Source organism: Anticarsia gemmatalis, chromosome 2, assembly GCF_050436995.1.
Source record: "Anticarsia gemmatalis isolate Benzon Research Colony breed Stoneville strain chromosome 2, ilAntGemm2 primary, whole genome shotgun sequence".
NCBI classification, from domain to species: Eukaryota; Metazoa; Arthropoda; class Insecta; order Lepidoptera; family Erebidae; genus Anticarsia; species Anticarsia gemmatalis.
In genome coordinates this window covers 4,202,936-4,227,433 of record NC_134746.1, presented here as the reverse complement: position 1 = coordinate 4,227,433, position 24,498 = coordinate 4,202,936, and the positions used below count along the sequence as shown (strand labels likewise).

Sequence of the window (24,498 nt, the reverse complement as noted above, 5' to 3'; positions counted from 1 at the left end):
CTATTTCACTGAGTAGCTGTCAGATTTGTAGGTAATTGAATAAGTGATGTGAGATCTTAGGTCATCATCTAACCACAAGAACTTGGTAAAGATTTCATGTTCTGAATAATTATCGTGGTTTCAACTCGCAATATCCAGTTTTGTTCAGGCAACTCCAGTCCAAAGTAAGCTGACTAATTAGCGTAAAATTTATTGTTCAAGTTTCAACCAAAATATGCCAAGCTCCTTAATTTTGCGTAATTCTGTCCACCGAAGGTACTTTTTGTCCACATCTTGCGTAAATGATTGTCAAGAAACTGGTATATCATGTTGTGGTTTCAGAAAGCTGGGCAATTGAGCACACGGTGTTGAAAGAGTAGGTGCTAGGTTTTTAAATATTGCGTTTATTGACAACCGCAACTGGTACTGCTATTTTTATCTTTACACTACATGCATTTCCAATAAACACTTGGACTGAAGCTGCGGTCATAATTACGCTCATTATCACGGTATATTTTTTTTGCTGCCGAAAAAAAAACCGTACCGTTCCTGTGTCCCAATTCCTTAATTTGGTGTCTGATTCTTTTTAATTCTTGATATCGCATGAAGTGTAACTAGTAAGTGGCGTAATATTTACAGTTAAACAACGATATTTTTGCAATCGATCGTGAGTTTTCCTCGTTTTGACGAGTCACCATAAATTTCGCATAAAGCTGAAATAGGGGACAGAGAACTCCAGATCTTTGGAGCGTGTCTCAGTTTAGTCACGGACCCGCATTTCCGCTTCACTAACACCTTAAATCATTCCTGAATAGACCGAAGTCCTTGGGGTTTATGACCGCACTGTGAAATTCAAATTAGCATTTGCTTGTTTTTAAAAGCCCGTGACTTTTCTACTAAAACTTTTCAAATAAATAGCCACCGGTCGGATTTGTTTATTTAGTTTCACTGAATGACATCGGATATGCTATTTTTACAAAACAGATTTTTCTTTCATTTTTACGCGGAGACTGCCCGTTGAGTAGAAAATACGGAAAATATTTTTGCTCGGAAGTTGCGTAAGCGAGCTTACGAAACAGGCTAATGAATTGTGATTTCCAATATACCGTACAAAAGAATCTGAATTACAGCAATTGTATTACATTAACCTTTTTGGAACAGTATCGCAAAACATGTTATTTCATAAAAATGGTATGTTGAGTTACTACTTCCTAATAGTAACTAGTATAACGTGAAAATATGTAAAACAACAAATGTAGTAATCCATCATTAGGGCAAGCGATGAACCATTCAATTATGGCGGCGTGTTCAACTGCGCGTGCGCAACCTCAGCAAAAAGGTTCACACTCCGCGACCTCCGTGGAATGTAAACAAACGACAACAATCACTTCTATTATAATAATACACTATTATTGTTTTTGTAATGGCATTCAATTATTTTTTCATCATCACATTAGAGAATTTGATGGTGCATTTTGATTGATCTCTCTCATTCAATAAGTCTAGTAAGCAAGAAAGTCTACCCAAAATAACTATGTATATCCATTAATTTGTAGTGCGTACGGAATTAATTGCAATAGATTGCATACAGCGGCCTATCAGCATAATAGTAAAATATCGCGTGGCGTGGGCACTAGCGGGCAGTCTGTCACCAGCGCAGGCGCAGTTATGCAAGCGACCAGTGAACCGCATCGTCACTCAATAATGCGACGCCATTGATTTACTCTCGCGTTTCTATTGTCTGACACCGATATTGAATCAACCGATGGCTTTTCGTAATTCCAATAATAGAGGAATCACGGTTAATATTGTAAATTAGAGCAATACTTTTGAATTACAACTTTATTAACTGGTTTACTTAAAACGCTGTGAATTAACAACTGAAGTAGTCTTCGAAATGTCGAAACTTAAAATGCGTAGTCCTAATTCTAATCAATTTTGTTTACAAGCAGATCAGAATACATAAGGTTTTATTCATTTTCATTAAGGCGTTTAATCAAAAATCTCATGAATTTGAATGTATATGTGAGGCGAATTAAACACAATCTAATATTCGTGTCCTTGACACGTTTGCTAGATTCCAAAGCGAATCATCGTCACATAACTAAACGTGTATTTTAGAATTGCAAATCAGCAAACGACACTATGTTAGACAAAATTAGCTAGCCACAAACCAGCCCCTTCAATATGTATATTATTATTATTTTACTATAGTATTTGATTATTTTATTTAAATTTTAACGATGTCCTCCTTTAAATAATAAATGATTTTGGTTGTATTTTAAGAAATTCTACCAGTTTTTTTATCATATCTCAAGCACGTGTACTCACGTGTTTCACCTAGTATTAAATCGAAAATCAAGACTTATTAAAACTTAGTTTTTAGTTTAAATTTTAATGTCCAACATTAAAGTTATTGAGATAAGTACAAGCCCTGGCCCCGGTTTGTGAAGTACATTTAGCGGTAGTTTATCTATTCAATAGCGTTTAAACTCATATAAAAAACGTTAATAAATGGATAAACTACCGCTAAATATACTCAGAAACCGGGGGTGAGTCATGTAACAATGGTAACAAAGTTATCTTTACGCAAATAAGTCCTATTTACAAAAGCTAAATACACATCTCTTGACAAGAATAACTTAGCTAACTAAGAGTTTAATCAGCCCGGCTTATCTCAGGTACTCAACCTGCGACTCGTAACTTTGCGTAACTACAAACTAAAACATTCGCGTTTTAATTACTTCTTCCTAGGGAAGTGTTTAAGGATTTTTGCAACGAACAATATCCCTTTCCTCAAGAACCATATAAGGAGTACGTTTTCACGAAATCCGCAATTACTGTCAATACATTTTTTTGTATAAAAACGGATGATTAATGACATAATCCCGGCGTTAGGCCGTTTTCGGCTAATATTGACCTTCGCGCTACTAATTAGAAAATTACGTCTTTCCGTTTAAAAAAATAAAAAACATTATTTCGCTGACATAAATCTTTTAAGCGTCTACAAAAGGTAGGCTGTTCTTGACTCGTCGCAACATATATTAGTTTTACTAATTTTGTATAATGAGCATAAAAATCCTCATTTTAGGTATATACCGAAAAATCAAGTATTTTGGTAGGCTTTTGATACAAATCGCGCGAAGGCCGTCCACTCTATAATTAACGATAAAAAAAACAACGTTCACTTCAATAGATTGTTTCCACTATAATTGGATCATTCCTACCGTACCTGAGTAAAAAATATACAGAAATAGAATTGATAATTACCTTTCATAATGGCTGAGGTAGAGCGGATATTCTCGTTTACCTGGATCGACTAAATTGGCTGAGGTAATAGATAATTGTTAGGAATAAAAACCGACTATTTGCTTTAGCAAAAAAGTAGATTGTTTAGTAATTACTGTAAGCTTTGATACTTAGATAATGGTCGTCTCTGTTTTTGGTAGAGGTATTTGTAACGAGCATTCAGGGTACGCCTATACCTGAATCAATAGAGCAGCTGTTGCTTCCAGTTTAATATAGTATAGACTTTCAGTGTCTATAATACATACCTAATGTAGAAAATTATAAGTAAAACTATTGTACTTTCAATAAATACTGTGTTTAAAATTAAATTCAAGTGCAATAACAATACAAGTAAATAAAAAAACTCATTAATGGCACTTCCTTGTTTATTTTTTGACAACAACTAATCAATAGTCTTGAACTTGTCCTTGATTGACTAGACATAAAATAGTTAACCGACAGCCTTCACCATGCCTTCACCGTTCTATTAAATAACCACAATCAGTTCTAATACCCCTCATTACGTGATCTACGCAAGTAAAAGGCAATTACTGAGCTATGTCTTAATGGAGCCATTTACAACGATAACACGCAAACTATTTATCTAAATATGTAAAATATTATGTCATTTGTCTTAATGACACATACATACTGGTATTTATTTAAAGAAATAGATAATTGTCTGACTCACCGGCGCCCATCCTAAATGATATGCAATTATGCAGGTTTTTATATCTATAGTTCGAAATTACGTTGATAGATTTAGTAAAAATATGACGATAAATAAATAATTATGTGTTTTTTTTTATTAAATAAAAATATCTGTCTTATATTCCTCCGTTTTCATTCATTTAAAAGGTTTATATCCAACTCTATGAAAAGCAATAGACAATCACTTCCGTATCTAAATATTGGTCTACAGATTATATAGATTTATCCATTAGATAATCTTCGATAAATATTTTAACTGACATCAAGTGATTTCGACCTCTCAAATCTCTTCCTTATAAAAACAAGCATTCCTAAGAATGTTTATTGCACTCGAGAGCTACTTTCACCGTCCGAATAATATAAAAATATGAACCCGAACATGTTGGTCCCACGGCAGGTGAGTATTGTTAAACAGCGGAAGCTAGGAAGTGCACATCACGAAGTCGTTCATTATGCAATGCATCACTTTGACATGACTTGACTTTGCCGCCAAACGGTCAGCGTCATCGCCGTCATCGCGCCAATGTGTTGCTTTATTTGAATTTAATCTGTGTTCTGTTCAGTTTTTTTTTTTTTGTTGAACGATTAATCGATTAAAATTAATTTTGAATTTGGAATGTCTGAATTCAATTATGTTTGACGTACCTAATAACAAAGGTACAAACTATGGAAAAAAACTCTTAAGATTTTTATTTTTAAATTGTCTTTGTATCACGACATCTCAGCATCTTCATTAATCTTTCAGAGATAAAATCCAACTACGTATAATGTTCAGTTAATGTTAATTAGAAAGTATGTGAAGATTCCATTTATAATATGCTGCTTTCCAATATTGTCGCTCTCTACGGGGTGTATGACTTTGGAAAATGAATTGACAAGCTGATTTAGTTATGAAAGTGCTACATCGTAAATAGCCATAGCTGCCCATACACACATCACACATGATAATTATTGTATTGCGTAGATTTGTTTACTACAAATACATTATAATACCCTCAAAACAGACCCACGCCCAGCAGTTATTAGTATGTAAAACATTTGCGTCCTACAAATCAGAAACTGAAATCTTATTACCGTTACCTAACTTATTGTCTCGGAGCGAAACATGACTACCGTAACTTGTTATTTGGCCACAGCTTTCAGTATTCGCACAGCCAACACTCGATTAGTTTCCTTGACTTTCAAATTACTCCTAAACAGTTTCAGGTTACACAACTGTTTTGTTACAAACTAGAATCCGGCAGAAAGTTTTTAAAACAACCTGGACTAGTTGTAAACAAAAAAATAACACGTTAGCTATTTAGTATTGTTTCTAGAAAGCCGTTGCATATTCAAACGAGGTGTACTAACCACAATGAGATGTCGTGGACTGAAAGAAATTCATAACAATACGAATGGAGCTCGGTAAGCGGCGGCCATGTCGAAAACATTGGCATTGCATTTCAAAGCCGTCGCCTCGCTATTGTATACTGTAACAAACTATTTAGTAATTAAATGTAGATGCGCTAGAATCGATTGTTTTGTGATTTAGTCGATTGACTCGTGACTCACGATTTGAATAAACAACGTGAACGTGTTACACTTGGTCAAAATATATTGTCTCTCAAAATTAGTTTTTATTCGTCGAATGTTTATTGGTTTCCAAGATCCGCTTGGAAACCAATAAACATTCGACTGTTCAATAACATACAATCTATATCTTTTACTCCATACAATAAGATGCCTTTTTCATTCAAGGCCTAATCAAATACGGCACGAACTCTTAAATGACATTGGTATGGACAGCTTCTGACTTTGTAAAAGCTTTTTAATTGATCACTAATTCGATTAATAACATTAACATACATGATTGAACCAAAAAAGTAACTTATACACCGTATTTCCCTCTTCCAAAGAGCTGCGTAAAAACCCGTGGTTTAAGTTAAATATTTAATTAATTTCACCTGTAACTCATTACCTCAGTGTAAGTGATTCCGAGCGCGTGGCGCGGCCATGGGAGCAGAGAGGCCGAAACTGCGCCTGTGTCGCCCAAAGGAATATAAAACGGACCTCACATGGCGGCCATTGCTTATTTTAACTTATTCTCCAGTATAATGTACAGTCAAGAGCAAATAATACTCGTTTTCATAGTTACTTACCATCAGTTGATATGGCAGACGAATGCCTAATACAATATTAGATTTTAAAATAAATGTATTAAATTTATTTTACTTTTTTTCATGAAATTATCAATTTTATTATTGCTTTTAGTCAACAATAAATTCACAATAATAGAATATTTACTTTAAAGATAGTACACAATAGTAATGTTTCGAATAAAGCCTATTGAAAATGTGATAGTGTATTACATATTTTTGCTTGTGACTATACACATATTTGTAGGAAATTCGATACAACCAGTTGGACCACATACGTTGACAATCAAACTAGTATTTTTATCTATTTCATACCGGATCCGAGATTGTTTGCGACTTTTCGTGTTTCCCGATCAAAGACAGGTTAATTTTATTGATTTACATTTTTATTCTTTTATACCAACTCATTAAGCTTGTATATTATTACTCCTTGTACTCCGACTGCTGACCATAAGGTCTCGTTTTCAATTCCTGGATCTGACAAAGCAGTATTAGTATTTTCTTAGTAATAAGTATTAATGTATTTTTCATTAATGTTCCCGGTCAATGACAATAGTCTCTCCTCCTATTATAAATTTAAATAAATTTAACCCACCAATGTCCCACTGCTGGGCAAGGGTCTCCTCCCGTAATGAGGGAGGGGTCAGGCCCTGAGTCCACCACGCTGGCCAAGTGCGGGTTGGGGACTTTGCATGCCCTCAATAAATGTTTTAAACAAATTTTAGGCATGCAAGGTTTCCTCACGATGTTTTCCTTCACCGTTGGAGCATGTGATAATTATTTTCTAATACACACATAACTTCGAAAAGTCATTGGTGTGTTGCCTCGGATTCGAACCTGCGACCACTTGCGTGGAAGGTGTCAACTTGTACCACTCGGCTATCACTGCTATTATACCTACCTCCTTTAGTTAACTTGGTTAATGTTTTAACGTGAACAAAAACAAAGTTCACACAGATTAAAGCTAAGTAGTTAGTCTATTGTCTTCTGAAACAGTTCTTTGACCTATAATGAATACAAAAGCTTGTTCTAAACACGGTGGCATCTTTACCAAAACTGTTGAGACACGGAACGTTTTAAAACGCACGTGGAGAGAAACCTTTTTAAACAACTATGCAGTAATATTATCTACTATTAAGGTAGATGCTCAAATATTAACTTATTAGCTGCCGACTTACTCGGCTCTGGACACGTTCAAAGTTACGTCCCGTTTTTAATCGATCAAGGATTGGTTTTTGAAATCAAACAGGCCTGTTTTAGACCCCTGGTCTTTAACCATCTGTTGAAAAATTTATTATTACTTATATCTCTGATAAAGTTAATAAAAACCGATTCAACATTTTTGTCTTGAAAGCGTAAAAGGTAGACAGACTTTTGGAAGGATGTACCATGTTTTCGAAAGCATATTGCGTGTATTTCAATGGCTTATATCCTAAGGAAAATGTAATGAAGGATACAGGTTATAAATCCTGATTATTACCCAACGCCATTTATTATATAGTGCAACACTTAGAGTATGATTTACTGTAGTAAGTAGTAGTAGGTTCCTCCCCTTTTTGCTTTTTTCGTACACCGGTATAGCAAATATTAACCAACGTATGAAAATTAAATCAAAATATCGGACTCAAATTCGTACAACTTAAATTTCTTCGGCCATATTGTTGAACTGATATACAATAAAAAGAACACCATTAAAAAGACGTTCAGGAACTCTAAAACAATATTAACCTAAGTACAAAACAAAAGAAACTTAGAAAAGGAAAGATAGGAAAAAAAGTAAAATAATACTCAATTTTAATTGAACGGTACTGAAGGATGCTTGTTCCATTCCCACGCCCTTTCCCTGTGGTTACGTTACTAAGAAAAGGTGAAGATGTACTCGTCTTGTTTATTATAATAAGTAAAATGTACCTGTAGTTGATAAACAACTTCCTTGTCGCTACTTCCTAAACCTTTATAAAAGTTCTTTAAAACTTTATTCACATTTTACAAATATGTTATGTCCATTTTTCGTTCTATTTACACTCAAAGACGTATAAAATTGTTTTATACAGACATTCTTTCTCGTCTTAACTAATTCGCTGTCTTTATAACAATAGCATGGTCACATGTGATTCATAGGACAGGAGATTTCTACTAACTTACTACCTATTTCACAATGTCTTAAAAATATGAAGACTTTAGGGTTGATTCAATGGCTTTATTAAATATCGTATATTAAACAAAAAGGGCACGATTTTCTCCCAGTTGCGTAACACACGACACACTGATATTTGAGCCCATTCATGATTTGAATAGACTTGCCCAACGACTCATGCTCTGATTGATCAGTGCTCACACACGCTCCCAATGTAGGTCACAAATCGTTCGCGGCTTCAAACAAACGGGTTTGCACTCGCTAATTGATGCTTAAAAGTATTTGACGGTGGCCTTACAACTGTTTGCAGTTGCGTAAGGCTGAATATTTCGCGTTGTTACTACAGGCAACTGCCTATAAGACAGCCTTTTAACATATGCTGGTGCTTTAAACATATCAAAACTTCTGCATTTGTCAATGTTGACGAGGCCTAAGAATCTACTATCCCTTTTTCGAACAATTCACAATTTGGACAACAAGTTCTTTCTAAGATTAAAGAATTAGGTATAAGAAACCCAAACGACCTAAAACTATTAGCAGCAACAAGTCAGATTAACATTGACATACAAATGATCCTAACAGGAGTCTCACGTCAAACCTTGGGGAATAAGGACCAACGGCTTGTGTGGACTACAGCGGGGGGGTTACCGTGAAACGGGGCGGCGGGGGCGAGAGAGAGGGGGGTAAGGAACAAAGCGCAGGGCGACGACCTGCCGATCGCGGTAACCTCACGCGACTCCGACCACCGGCGACTTGTAATATCTGACATGTCTCACTGGTCGAACTCACTATGCCGCTAGCTTTTGCACGAACGCTCACGACGTCATGTTCCTTTTATGGCTATTTTATCCTTACGTACACATAAGAACATACATTTTTAAGGATACGCAGACCCACAAACGTAAACGTATATGCACCAGGACTGACCAAGTCCTAAATAATCGGTCATTTAATTCAAATAAAAGGTAAAGTAACTAAAACTTGCAACAGACTGCAAGTATTGATTTAGCAGACGTTCTTTCAAAATACAGAATAAAGATAACATCTTCATCTTTAGTATTTATCTGGAAACTTAATCCTAGTCGTTTTTAGCCGAGTCGTTAAGCTTATTACAGGCTTTAAATTTATGCGTAAGTCGTTTTAAAACCACCTGCTTACATAACAGGGTGGAACTAGTTACTAGAATCACTTGCGCTTAGAACACCTGGCACTAGCCACTATTAATATGTTAAGTCTTTGAACTTAGTTCGTAACGCCTAGTCTCACGTAATAGCAACGCGACATATTCGCTGTTTGCATAAAAGCCAGTTAACGAGTCAAACCAAAGTTGCCGATTGTAGCTTTATTATTTCTTCAAGCCGATTATTTGTGTTAAATAGAAACGGAGTTATTACTGGAGAAGTTAGTCAAAACTTTAGATAGTTTGAAAAAGCCGCACGTTACACGTTCTCTAAAAAATTCTACTGAAAATAAGAACGCATCTAATTCTTAACAATCGAGAAATATGAGACATTGTAATCTGGAAAGAAATATAGGTAACTTCCTGGATTATCGAAATGGCAATATCCTGGCAATAATGACAGACATACTATACAACAAATTTCCGGCCATAACATATGCACTTTTTGTCAAAATGTTTAATTTTTTTTTAACTATAAACGTATTCTTGCGATGTCTCGTCTACACATTCTCGTCATAATAATCTATTGAGTGAGAACTATGTCAGCTCCTCATTTCTGAACGACACAACCTTTCAAATCAGGAATGCGCCACGCCCAGGCTGCTGGCTTCCGACCTTCAAATATTTCCATGTATTTGCATAGGTGCATCCGAAATCAGACTCAAAAGACACCATTGACAATGACACTAGCTATTATCTCTACGAAATAATGTTGCTACAGAATATTGCACCTTATTTTGAAAGCCGCTAGGGCATGCCTACAGTCGTGAAACATCTTAAAAGAAATTGTTGGAAAAATAGTTTGAATATTTTGTCACGCATGTGTTTGTTGTTACTTTTATGTCCAACTTTAAGGATAACTACACTTTAAGCTTCAAACTGAAGGTACAATAGTTTGTACCTTCAGTTTAAACACTAGTCATTTCTTAGGGGAAATGGCATAGACAATTGTCACTATAGACAATTATATACCGGATTAAGCAACTCGATCTTAATAGAAACTACACAACACACATGTTTTTAATTAAAATATTTGTTAAGGAATGGCATATTTAATATTAACAAAAATAATGACAAACAAATCAAAATATTTTAACGTTCCATTACACTCATCCGCATTTACAACAAATTATTATAATGAGGGTATAACGCAAAACATCGAGATCGCAGATTAAACGTTAGAAAAAATGTTGTTCATCCATTTTATCGGACTGAATAGTTTAAGTTCGTACTGGTGGCTGTTCACGATGGAAAACCCTTCGGAAAGACTTCTGGACTCACCAGAAGACATTGAGAAGTGCGTACTCTTTAAAAATAAGGTTTTATTTGAGCATTGATTATAACCACGATTTTAACCGTTTGACCTCTAAAGATAGGGAGATTCCAGTAATCGTGTCCGTTAAAAAATATATTTCGTATTTGAATTAACGGTATTTTTAACGACCATTTTCCTTTATATTAGTTGTTATCATCGAATTATTTCTTACGAACTGTCTTTTAACGAAAATTTTATTGAACCTGTACGTAACTTTAATGTTGGTTGTAGGTAGAAAAAATAATTAAACGTTTAACAGAAAACAGTATTTGATGATTTCGTAATCGGTTTTTAATAAATGGTTTGTATTTTAACAATTTTTAACCAGATCCTTGTTTATTTCCAGGGGCGAGAAGCTGTATGTAACGGCAGACAAGCGCGGTGAGAAGGGAGGCTGCAAACGGCCTCTATGCTGGACCTTACTGGGGCTCGTCGTCGCTGCTATAGTTGCCATCATCGTGCTAGCAGCCAGTGAGTTTTGTTCAAAAAATATATTAGCTTACCCACCAACCAGTTCATTTTGGCAACTAGAATTATTACATAGTTTTAGAATGTTTGGTCATTTATATAAATTAAATTAAATGTTTACACCCTATACTATTATGATAAGTGGCTAGATCTATCTGTCTATATAGTGACAAAGTTTTTTAAATGAAGACCCCACTCTTTCTAATAATTACTTTTTGAAAACGATAAACAGGGGTAATTTCTTAAAGACAATAACTTGGCAATAACACCATATTTTTCATTGACTTATCTGTCAGCGGTTTATATTCTTTGCAATAAATACTTAATTATCTAACAAGAAAATGTATAATTTCAGCCGGTATCCTATTCACCAACTCTCCAAGTCCATTGGAGCCGTACAACTCGTCCATCAGCACCGCGAGAGCGCTAGGCGGTATCGGAGAACACGTGCACCACGATCATAGCCAACATGACCACGACCATAGCAGCCACGACCACAGCGGACACGACCACAGCGGGCATGACCACAGTGCCGACCCCAGCTCGGACCACAGTGCAGAGCCCGACGTCAGCAAGGAGCCAGCCGAGAAACACGGACCTGAAACACAAAGCGACGAGGGAAGGGAACACTCCATCGTATCGCAAGAAATAGGCGACTCCAACTATGTTTACGGTATGTTTTAATGAGCATTTTTGAGTAAAAATGCCATGTAAGAGACAACATAAGAGTTTGAAGTGAATATCCACTTTTTTGATTGTTCATATATATATTTTTGGTCTGCCAGTAGTTTATATTACGAACGTCATTGTTTCTTATCATGAATTTATTAAAAAAATCGAATACCTGAGAATGTTTTTAACGATGTCTATCAAAAAAATATGCCACGATCCAATTTCATCCAAATCCAAGATTGAACAAAATCCAAATTTGTTGTTAAGAACACAAATTGAACAAGATATTTGAGACAACCTTTTACCATAAGCTGATATGTCTCTGAATCACTGAAGATTAACCAACTTTCTTAAATTTCAGTGCCAAGAACTGTGGAAGGAGAGCTGAAGGTGGACAATGAGGACTACACGGCGGCACTCCACGACCCTGAGAGTAACGAGTACAGAGAGTTTGTGGAGTCCTTCACCGACGGCCTGAAGCGAGCACTCTTCGACCGGGAGAGCCTGGAAAATGGCGACCACGATATTATGGTCGAGGTTATACAACTTAGGTGAGCAAACATTTACTAAAACTTTTTTGAGTGTTTGATTGCTTTTTTATGTAGTCTATATATTTTGGGGCAGCTCATTAGATTTAGGTGACTTAAAAACAAACAGAAATTAGAGTAAAATACTTCTTTTTCCGCTTTCAGGCAAGGATCAGTCATCGTCACCTACAGAATTCAATGGAAACCGAAACCGAACGCCGAACCTTCCGAACAATTGTTGACACCCGAATCATTGAAAACTCAACTGAACGATTATCTCGAAAAGAACAACAGAATGATCAGCGTCTACCACATCGCTGAGGATAAAATGGCCACCAGACAAGTACTCGATGTTTGTCAGAACAACAAAAATGAATGTGAATTCGGTTGCGAATTCGATGAAGCAACTCTCGATTTTGTCTGCACATGCCCACCTGGCCAAATAACAAACATGTCCAATCCTAAGAAATGCGTATCTCTACTTGGTAACACTGAGAGTGGACAGAACAGCAACGAATTTCCTAAACAGTTTACACCCGATCCCGAACAAGAAACAAAGAGAACTAACTCCGATGAAGGTTCAGCTGAACAGCCTGCACACGCGCACGGATTCGACTGGCAAGAAACTCATCATATGATGCCAGAAACTACTACTGACGGCGAAACTATAGTTAACTTCTCTCATATATTCGGACAGTCAACCGAAAAGCCTAACGAAGCTGAAACACATAAAATGGAGTCTGGTGAGGGTGGTGCTGTACCAGAACCGACTGCTGAACCTAAAGCGGAACCCGAGCCGGAACCGACAGCTGAGCCGGCGCCCACCCCTGAGCCTGTAGCTACTGCGGAACCAACCGCTGAACCTGAACCAGAACCGAAATCGGAGCCGGAGCCAGAACCTACGTCAGAACCAGAACCGGAACCTAAATCCGAACCCGAACCCAAAGCAGAACCGGAACCAACAGCTGAACCTGAATCTAAAACTGAAACATCCAACGCGTATTCAGGCGCAGTGACTGAAATTGAGCCTGAACACGAGCCTAAAGCTGAACCCGAACCCGAACCTAAATCGGAGCCGGAGCCGGAACCCGAGCCAGAACCAGCACAAACAACTACCACTGAACATAACCCTATGATCCTTACCTTCATTGCTCCTGAAGATTCACAGTCAGAACCAGAGCCTGCTTCTAAGCCTGAGCCTACAGCCGAGCCACAACCTGAACCGGAACCCACGCAAGTGACACCGATCTCCGAAACAACTCCAGAATCCATTCAGAGCATAATTGATACCATTAAAACTGTCCAACATGAGATGCAGCCAATGCACGATGCAGAGGATTCTGAAGCCACAAAAACTAAAGACTCTGACACTAAATCTGATGATGAAGAAACATCCATTCTCTACACTAATGAAGGCAAATTCGAGTACAAACCTAGCAACGTTGTGGAATCTCCTGAAACAACAACTGTGAGAGTATCCATATCGGAGCCTAACATCATAAATGAGCCATCTTACGAACCGAAACCAGAGATCATTTCTATCTTCAACGGTGCTAAACCAATCCCAACAACTACAGTGGCAGAAGAGGCAATTACTACCACTGAATCTAACGACTGGCTTGAAGATAAAAATAATATGAAAACAACTTCAGTAGATTCAGATATGCAAAATCAAACTGACAACAAAATTTATGCGGATATCTTAAACAGCGCTGCAAACAAAATCATGGAGCAATCAGAAGCGAGATCATTTAAATCTTTTGATGACGAAGATTTCTTGTTCGAAACGACTACGGCTAATACGAAAACTAAAGAATTGAACGAAGAGGCTGTGTATGCCTCTATTATGAAAGATAATGCACCACCGGCTACGGAGATGAGCCAGACTACGAGGAACGGCGACGAAGACAAAGCACCTGAGAGCAATGAATCGTCGGAAGATGAAACGACCAAAATAATGTTGGATGTAACTACACCAATCGCACCAGTAGCTATTGGAGGAGAAGACAATTACTTCGCTATGTCCAAAAATGAAAGTGAACCTATGGATGACAAAAAAGTGGATGGCGATAAGGAATCTATGATTACTTCTATTTTAGAGGAAGCTAAATTATTAGATACCAACAAAACTGTATCAGTTGAAACAACAACAACTACTTTAGAACCCGAAATTGTGAGTGAGTTTTCCATTAACAAACATTATCAAAGCTCTGATGAGAAGTTAACAGAGATTTTAGAGAAAAAGACGTCTCCCAGTCCTACAACCGAAATAACAACTGAACGCGAACCTGAAGAAACTGTAGATATCACTTTTGATTCTATCAACATGTTATACAATCGATCTTCAAAATCTATCGAAAACCAGTCCAACGATACTAACATTAATGCAACTCAGGAAATAGTACCACCTAATGATAGAGAAACACAAGGTTTAACGACTATCTCCGATTGGTTGGCAGAGCCCGTTACTGAAATAAACTACGAAATAGCTATGAACAACATGGGCAAACCAGCAACAACTGAAAACTCTGTGAGCAAAATAGACGATATTATGCATCATGGTCTTGCCAAAGATGATTTCGAGCCTGACTACCTAAATAATATGGAATCTGGTAATAACAAGCAGGATCAAGATGAACCTCTGTACGGCATGGTACAATATTATGAAACTGACGATACCCATTTCAAGAGAGTTAACAAAGAAGCGAAGAACGAGAAGAGTGCCGTGAACGCCACTACTGAACTTAAAGAAACAAACAGCACTAATGATGAGACTAAAACTACAAATGATGAATCAAAAAGTACTTACGAAAGCGTCCTACCTATCATGACTAAACCTATTGAAACAACAACTGTAAGTGAATACATCTACAAAGTATCAGAGCAGGCCGCTAAAGAGAGTGAAGTGACCCTAGTGGCGGTAGAGGATTTGACGACTCCATCACCGCTCATTACCGCAGCACCGGCGCCAGTTTGGGAAGAATCTGAAGCAGATCGTTTCCTCACAGTAAAAGAACTGCCCAAAAAAGTTGAAGAATTGAATCAAACCAATATCGAAGTTATACAACCAACGACCGTTGCACCCAGCAGCACGATCGCAAATGTCGATTCTGAAAACTCTGACGTCATTACTGAAGATACGTCTGCAAACCCCGTTCAAAACTCAACACAATCAAATAATCTGAATGTAAATATTTACGAAATATCTAGTCATAACGATAACAATTCCTCTGCCTCGAAATCTAACCCGCAATCAGCTGAGTACGATGATCATGAAACAGAAATGAATCCTTTCTTACCTGACGTGGAAAACAATAAAAGCTTGGTGAAGAAACTTCAAGAGGGACATGATCTCGAGCCTGCCAACTTGAACGAGACTCAAAACGAAAACACTGAAGATCACAGTGTAGCCGTGTCACAGGGTCTGGTGAACAAAGATTCTACAACAACTATGGCTCCAAATGCTTCAGAAAACAAAGAACAGTCAGAAGATGTCACCACTGTCGCTCCCGAAGGAAACGCTGCTCTCAGTGAACAAGACAACACAAACGTTAATTCTCAAGAAAACGTGACTGACAGTGCAACTGAAAACACGGAAACTAAGCCACAGGAGAAAGAAAACAACGATCAAACTAAAACAGAGACAAGGGAAAGAGAAGCAGTGCCTATATCTACATTCTTGATGGACACTGACGATCTAGTGGATACTAAGGAGTCTTCGACAACAAACGCTGGCAACCAACTAGATAACGAAGCCGCGAGCTCTACTGTGTCGCCGCCTATTACTGATAACAGCGCATTCCTCAGCGTCGTGCCCATCGCAGAAGAAAAGGAAGAGTTGCTGAACGGCCATAAAAACAAAAACATTGAAGAACTCAATGATATAACGGATATAAGTGATTTGCCAAAAAGTGATAAAAGGACATTAGATGCTACCAAATTTGATTCAGTAATCACTAATGAAGCGTAGTCAGCCGCTCACTATGATGTAACTTAAACACACACAATTAGTTTTATATTATTATTTCATTTTCTGTGATTCAATTGACATTGTCGATCAAATTCATTTTAAACACTATTTAATACCAATGTAAATGCAATATTACGAGTTAAATATTTGTATAATTAATAACACTCACGGGTTTTGGTCCTGAGAAACATACACGGTACCTATATAAATAATTTTCCTGTATCGATATCATGAACATTTTATTCGTTAGACTAGTCAAACTAGGGAAGAGTCATCGTCGTGGGTCGTCAAAGAAAGATTTAGATTTATTTATTGCTTTGTCTATATAAAATTTAGTTGTATTGCGCATATATACGATACGGTAAATTGTTCGTAGCTGAAGTCGCGCACTCCATGTTCTGATGAAGGTACGCGGAACGTTTCGTCTCGCACTACGATGAAGCCTCGCCTCAGAGGATTACCTGACAGTCCTATCTTGTAATTGTTACCATAGCTAAATGTATATTATTATTATTATTTTAAATAAAATTACTCTTGAATCGGAAGCTGTAACGAGTTGGAAGATAAATTGTAAGCGTTAGGTTTACGTGGCAATATATTTTCTTGTGATTGTCTGCCATTCCGTAATGTGATAACTCGCCGGTAACTACATTCCGTTCGTACTTATTAACTTAGTGATACTACACAGAAGTGAGGTCTGATTGTAAAATAATAATTAATTTAGTACTTGTTAACTAAGATAAATATTTTGTATAAATGGTTGATTTGTAAAATAATGAATTATGTTGTAAATAAATATAAAGTTAATAATAATAATTATACACTTGTATTTATTTTATCTAATCCTAAACCTATGATAATGAAGAATAATCCATAACCTAGCAAATAAAAACAAAGATTTGTCAAATTACTCAAACACATTACTTACCTACCTATTTACCTGGTCTCTTTAATAATTCAATGGAATAATGTTCTAAAGGAAACAAACACTATTTAAACCTCATATAAACTTTAATAAGTACCAACAAGTTAATCAATTCCTTGAACAGCGCATACAAATAAATCTTATACTAAATATCAATGGCCATCCCCCCACAGGGATGAGGCGTGATATCCTCAATTTCTTGAGCAGTGACCTGATCATCAACGATCATCTTTGCACACAGACATCCATCTCCAATCGTGCCATTACCACTCACTATACAATTACCTAAAACAGCTTTACAACTATTATAAGGCACGAATTTCACTTCACTTTTTGTATCTACAGAAAAGTCTATATCTAGAAATTCTTTAATTTTCACAGTGCCATCAGTCTTGTATTCTATTACAGGCATTTCATCTTGAGGTGCGATTTCTTTATTCCCCCCGCATTTACCACCGCAGCATAATTCTCCGCAATCATTGTTGATGGTTAATTTATTCAAATTTATTGTTTCATCTTCGACCGGCGTGAAGTCATAGTCTTCAGTGACAGTCTTGGTCAGTTCTACACACACGCATTTCTCTTCGCTCATGATACAAGTGCCTAATGCTAGCTTACAGTCAGTGAGGTCATTAATACTCGTGCTTTGTTTATAATCCGATGTTATTGATAAGTCCTCAGCTAATTCTACGCAATCGTCGGTTTGTACCACTGTGGTATCATGCTCCGTTTTGGAGATAATGCTGGCAATTGATGGAGTTGTCTCATCTGAAAGAAAGGATTTTGATGACGTCATTATAGTTTTATAGAAGAAACTGTTATAGATGCTGCCACATGCCAGACGGCCTCCGTGGCGCAGTGGTTAAGGTGGGCGCCACGTCACTACCAGTCAGTGCATCGAGAGGCCGTGGGTTCGATTCACACAAATAGTTTTTGTGTTTGTAAAAGTCCCCGCGACACAGTCCAGACACGTCCCTACTTAGTATGGGAATTGTCTTTTTAAAAAAATAAAAGAAACGCTACATCATAATAAATGATTTTAGGGCGCAATGGCAACGACTATTGCGCTTCGTCCGATTGGTAGAACAGTCTACCAAAAGTCCTGTGCATTACATTCAGTTGCATTGCAGTACATTCAGTTTGCTTCCAAAACCTACTTGTGTTAAAGTTGTTTAGCGACACCTATACCCTACTGTTACAGTGTAGATAAGTGTTCACCACTCAATCATGTTTACGCTAGGGCTAGCCAAAATTATATATTAGTAGTACTTGATTTAGATAAGGTATCTGGCACTAGGTATGTTCCTATACGGAAGTACAAAGGTTTGATACTAGATTAAGCTTTAGAAGGAAAATGATAATAAACTATTTTTGAAATTATGTTGCAATATTCTCAGTAATAGCTTGGTATAGACACAATATCTTAGAAATAATACTACTATTATAATCCGATGATTTATCTGTCTGTAGGGCTTGCTACTCACGTATTCGGTTCGACAGTAATCGGCCTAGCTGGGCGGCAAAACCGAATATAGTAGATGCGCCTGCCTATCGGACCTTCACAACTGAGTTACCTAAGCCCGGTAAGACTGGTTGTCATCATTTCAAACTTCTGACTACTGGTAACCACTGTCATATATTTGAAAATAACAGCACCCACAATTCACCTTGTCTTTCCTAGCACGAAGGAACTCGGTAAGTATGTATTATATGGTTCCCCATTCACTGACCAAACTCGGAAAGTGTAGCTTAACCCCTCTTTTGTTACTAACAGCACGCTTGGCGCAGTGGGTAAAGTGATAACTTCGCCGTAAAAACCGTAGCGCTATGGTGGGTTCGAATCCCACCCGGGACAAATCTTTGTGTGATGAGCACGAGTTTTTGTTCTGAGCCTGGTTGCCAAATGTATGTAAATAAGTATGTTTATCAGTTATTTGGTTACCATAGTACTAGCTTTGCTTAGTCTAGAATTTAATGCCGTGTGTGAGTTGTCCAATTATATTTATTATTATTTACTACTTAGCTTGAATATAGACGTGAAGAAAGGAAATAAAGGTCTAATCTTACCACGAGTACTAAATTGTTCTTTGGTAACCTTCGCCGACATATCATACGCAGAATTAGAATCAGATGATATACCGCTATCTGTCTTGATGTCTGCAAAGATAACTTCAGTTTAGTAAAATAATAAAACCTCTTTATGACATCATACTTGTATTGAGGTGTATGAAACATACTACAGTTTTGACATCTGTCAGGGCCGAGCCTAATCGTCGTATATGTTCCATCACCACGTAAGTAATTTTTTGGTAGTTTTGACATTTTGATGTCATTAGGTGCTTACACACAGGCTCCTACGCGCGTGAAACAACAAAGGAAAGAGCGCGCGCCGCCCTCATCTGTCAAGCCCGCGAAGAAAACCTGAGCGAAGGGCGCGCCGTCTGACTGACGATGATTGACTAGAGAATTGAAATACGAAACTGAAATTAGTATCTCCTGAAAAGTTGCAAGAAATGACTTACGTGGTGATAGAACTTAAACGACGATTAGAAATATACCGAGCACGTTACCAAACTCCGGACTAGGTACTATTGAAAATATTCTAGTGTAAATTAAACAAGACCATTGGCGCTTTGGTCGACTCGGGAATCGAACCCAAGACATTGCGATAGCCGTATATTCAAGCTATGTGTTCAATCATGGTCATAACATTACTTAAAACAATTAGTAGGTAATATGACTCAATAATTTATAGTTATTGCGCATGAAAAAGGCTCAGGTCATATATTGTTCTAAGGAAAAGTGTGATTCAATGTGAAATATTATTATATTAGGTAATATTTATTATTATGAAGTAGTATAAGAACTGTGTCAACTACACAGTCAAAGCGCATATTGACAAACCCATACCTAAAATTGATGATTCTTTATTACGATAGAGAACAATACCACATTAAACAACAAAATAATAGAATATCTTTTATTACTTTAATACTTTTAATGGTTTCATGATATCGATTGCAGTTTAAATCAATTGTAAAAATACACCTGTCAGTAGAACAATGAACTGTAACAGTTCTTACCAACTACTACTTATATATTTTGTTGACAACCTGTTCAAAAATCTGTTCAGTAGTTTTTGAGTTTAACAGTAATAGAAAGAGACATTGGGACTTCACATTATCATATAGTTTATAAAATATCCTGTGTTAATCCAGATTAAAAACTATCTGTGTAGCACATTTCATCAAAATGTGTTCAGTAGTTTTGGCGTGAGTGAGTAAGAAACATTTATGCATATTTCAAATTTACGCATTTTTAATTTAAGTTAAATGTTTTACTTACGATATTTAGCGACATGTCTCTTCTTTGCGTATTCAGTAGCGAATCTTTTGTTACAATCGGGGAAAGTACAATACAACGATGAGTCAGCAGTATGGGTCTTGAGATGTGTCTTCAAATGGTGAGACTGAATGAAGCCTGAAACACCAAGAACACATAAGTGAAAAGATGTTTATTGGAGCAAAATGAATACAATGGATTTGTGTAACTTATTTATATTTTTAATGGTTTTTAATGTCTGTCCTTACGGCCCAGGATGGGTGTGTGACGACGCGACGCAAGCGCCATATTTTACCAGTGCACGGTTGGCATTACATAGTAGGTAGGTACCTACCGACTAGTAGCAGTAGTAATAAAAGACATCGCTGTATTCTTCTCGTGCTGACAATCTTCATTTTTAGGACATATCAATCTCCAGATGAATGTATAAACTTACATTGCAGTGACACGCAAATACACATTTACACAAAAATCAATAATTTGAACAAAATAACAGTAGGTAGGTACTGTAAGGAAATCGAAAATACTTTCGCACACTGAAATATCTACCTACTGACTATTTACTGAAATAAAAAGTCTATTAAAAGTGACAATGATACTTTATATAACTAAAACAAATACAGCTGGCCATTATTTACTTAACAAAAACTTCATAGAAAAAGTAAAACTGATGACGAATTAAACTTATTAGGTGGCACTTGTTTCTTCCGCACAAGTGTCATTGAAATAATAATTAAATTTATCCTCTTTACATAAACGGTACGGATTATATTCCATACACTAATTTAAATATCATACATACATTTATCTATCTAATATATAAAAATGAATTTCTGTTCGTTAGTCTCGCTAAAACTCGAGAACGGCTGGACCGATTTGGCTAATTTTGGTCTTAAATAATTTGTGGAGATCCAGAGGTGTAAAAGTAGAATAAATGTGAAAATGCGTGGTATTAAATAAAAACAAGAAAGCATCAGCGGAGCTGCGCGGGTCAGCTAGTAGGTACATAAAATCACGCCTTCTGCCTAAAGGTAGGCAGAGACCAGAGATCGTCACTTGGTACGATCCTTACAAACTTTCTTTGCTTCATGCACATGCACATATTATGAACATAGATCTCATTTCATCTCATCATACAAGAATATTAATTTCAATATCAATCTCACCTTTTCCACATATTTTACAATAGTGTTGTTTCGAGTTAGTATGTGTCAATTCATGGTGCTTTAGATGATGGGCAAAGTTGAATTTCTTGCCGCATCCTTCAAAACTACATTGATATCGTCTCTCCGCCTCTACCTTGTGCGTTTGCATGTGTGTACGTAAGGCAGGCTCACTGTAAAATACTGTATCACATTTTGAACACGTGTATGATCCTGAAAGTACAATTGTAATTAGTTATGGTGTTTTCAGTCAGTAACTTGGCCTTGAACTTCAATTTACGAGTTGTTTTGATGAATCATCAGTTTTTCCAACAAATATAACAAATACCAATTAATTTAATGGAAGTATTAACTGACTAAGAATGCACAACCAAAAAACCATATTTGACCATATTACAGAATTTAAAAGTGGGTAGGTACAGACATACATATCCTCGTTGCGCGTACTAAATTCTTTTTGCGTTGTTACTACATTTTACATGCTTTACAGCTGCATTTTTTTTCAGAACTAATTCTAAGTCCACAATTAATTTCGAATAAGAACTCTATGTACGAGATAACAATTAAAACGTATCAACATCGAAAGAATCTACTTAAACACATAGGGAATTAGGCACGCGTAACGGCAATATGTAGACAATTTATGAAATATATTTTGTTTTATTTTCGTTGAAAATTACAGAGCCAATCTAAAATCTAAATAATATTTACCTGCATGTGCGTATTTAGTATGTCTTTTTAGAAGTATTTGATCACGGAACTCTCTGCTGCATTCCTCACATGTTACAGTTCCTTTTCGTTCATGTTGTTTCTCATGACGCCGGAGAGCAGATCTAAAATATCAAATCATTTCAACAAAATTATACTAATTTAAAATGATACTTGATAGCCAAGTGGTATAAGTTGACACCTCCCATGCAAGTGGTCGCAGGTTCGAACCCGAGGCAACACACCAACGACTTTTCGAAGTTATGTGTGTATTAGAAATAATTATCACATGCACCAACGGTGAAGGAAAACATAGAGAAACCTTGCATGTTAAAATTTGTATAACACATTTATTGAGGGCATGCAAAGTCCCCAACCTGCACTTGGCCAGCGTGGAAGGCCCAACTCCTTCCTCACTATGGGAGGAGACCCTTGCCCAGTAGTGGAACATTAATGGGTTAAATACAATTAATTCATTCATTATCTACATGGGAATTCAGGGCCATGATTCATTGTTTGAAATGAATTCAACATAGGTATATATTATTCAAAAAGGATACTAATGACTAATACTTTGTTTCTTTACAAAGCTTTTAGCTACTTATAAGACAAATAATATAAAAATCTTGCATAGAAACAAGCCTGTTTATATGTGGTTAACCTATTTTATTATTATGAATCATACAAAAGAGATAAATGGATTACAACGTCTGTTTGCACAAACAACAGCATGAATCACCAAACAACATGATTTTACTTGACACTATACACTTAGAAAGAATATTGAGAAATTTCTTTGTAACATTACTTTACATTATTTTATGTTCTTTAGAAAAAAAGTGGATGAGGGGGAATTTTATGTAATTGAATAATTTTAATTATTATATCTTCAGGGATAGAGCAAGTACTGGAATTGGAAAATACTGTGTATCTGCATTCAATTAAATTTTACATGAGGAAGTAGATTTTTATTAATATTCCTATTTTAATGGTCTTTGGGCTCATTTTCACAAAAGGAGTAATAATTGATGTTGTTTTATGATAAATATACATGCTTTATACTGGTAATTGAATGTTGGCTACATTTGTTAGATATGCATTATAATCCAATGCTTGTGAAGTAGATTTACACCACCCCCCTCAATATGCAGAAGAATAGGGGTGCTTTATTTTTCTAAAGTAGTAATCTTTATATGAACAAATAATACACAGAACGATGACAATAAGTAATGCCTAAGACCATAAATATTTAAAGTAGGTATTTAGACAGAAAGTAAATAGCATAAAGTAAGACCTTGTTTTAAAAGTGGGTGGATGGAAAAAAAATGTGAGTTAGTTACATACTCAGAAATATATCATAAAAATTGCGCCCCCTTTGAACTTACAAAATATTAAAATGACTTGTTACCTCAAACAATATCAATTCTCTTAAAGATTTATGTTGCATTGATACTTTGTTGATAAGTGAGTAGATACTCAGCTGTAGAATAAGTGTCAAACTTTGTCAAAGTGCTGATAAAGAGTATTCAAATGAATGATTGACTTTAATTATTTTAAACAAACACTTACATGAAACTGAAGTTTTTACTACAAATTTTACATTGGAACTGAGGAAAATGGCTCTGCTCATGCCTCTTCCTCTCGCTGTCGTATTTAAATTTCTTGCTACAGTGACTGCAGCTATGCACAGTTTTCTCAGCAGTCATATTAAACTGAAATATTTACTTCTTCTTAATTCTATACCGGCCAAATTTACGTTATCACTTCAAAGCTTGCGCGCACTTCGTTTACACTGCGAGGTCTTGTCTAATTGTTTACTTTTATAATCAAATTCAAAGATAAACAAAATAATAGAATTAGGTACACGAAACCCACATCTGATCATCTGACAGCCAAGAACTGTCACTGAATAAATATATTTTCAAGACGTCAAAAGCTATCAGCTGTTGGTTTTCGTTCTGAAACCACTTTGTAGCGT

The 24,498-nt window shown here is 36.3% G+C and overlaps 2 protein-coding genes across 3 annotated transcripts in view; one reads left to right on the top strand and one right to left on the bottom strand.

Moving 5' to 3' along the window:
* The window catches only part of LOC142979993 (uncharacterized), a 69,331-nt gene extending 52,130 nt beyond the window's left edge, over nt 1-17,201 (top strand). Inside the window, exons 1-5 of one of the 2 annotated variants that reach the window (XM_076125258.1) lie at nt 10,589-10,727; nt 11,092-11,216; nt 11,569-11,886; nt 12,247-12,436; nt 12,578-17,201. In XM_076125258.1, the coding sequence (XP_075981373.1) occupies nt 10,618-10,727; nt 11,092-11,216; nt 11,569-11,886; nt 12,247-12,436; nt 12,578-16,382 (4,548 nt within the window). In that variant the 5' untranslated portion in view covers nt 10,589-10,617 and the 3' untranslated portion in view covers nt 16,383-17,201. Of the gene's footprint in view, nt 1-10,588; nt 10,728-11,091; nt 11,217-11,568; nt 11,887-12,246; nt 12,437-12,577 lie in introns of those variants that run through there. The other variant, XM_076125250.1, reaches the window with a different exon arrangement.
* A 173-nt stretch (nt 17,202-17,374) lies between these two features.
* LOC142979984 (uncharacterized) lies at nt 17,375-24,414 on the bottom strand. Its single transcript, XM_076125239.1, has 6 exons — nt 24,090-24,414; nt 22,524-22,645; nt 21,816-22,025; nt 20,653-20,787; nt 19,375-19,464; nt 17,375-18,075 (listed from the first exon to the last, which is right to left on the bottom strand). The coding sequence occupies exons 1-6, from the start codon at nt 24,224-24,226 to the stop codon at nt 17,453-17,455; spliced, it is 1,317 nt and encodes a 438-aa protein (XP_075981354.1). The 5' UTR covers nt 24,227-24,414; the 3' UTR covers nt 17,375-17,452.
* Between the last annotated feature and the right edge of the window lie 84 nt (nt 24,415-24,498).

Bases quoted from the DNA above. Each gene is read 5' to 3' on its own strand.
- LOC142979984 (XM_076125239.1), bottom strand. From the start codon at position 24,226: ATGACTGCTGAGAAAACTGTGCATAGCTGCAGTCACTGTAGCAAGAAA. The intron at 22,646-24,089 runs GTAAGTGTTTGT...TTGATATTTTAG, and splicing joins AGTAAAAACTTCAGTTTCAT to ATCTGCTCTCCGGCGTCATG. The intron at 22,026-22,523 runs GTAAATATTATT...TTGTACTTTCAG, and splicing joins TACTAAATACGCACATGCAG to GATCATACACGTGTTCAAAA.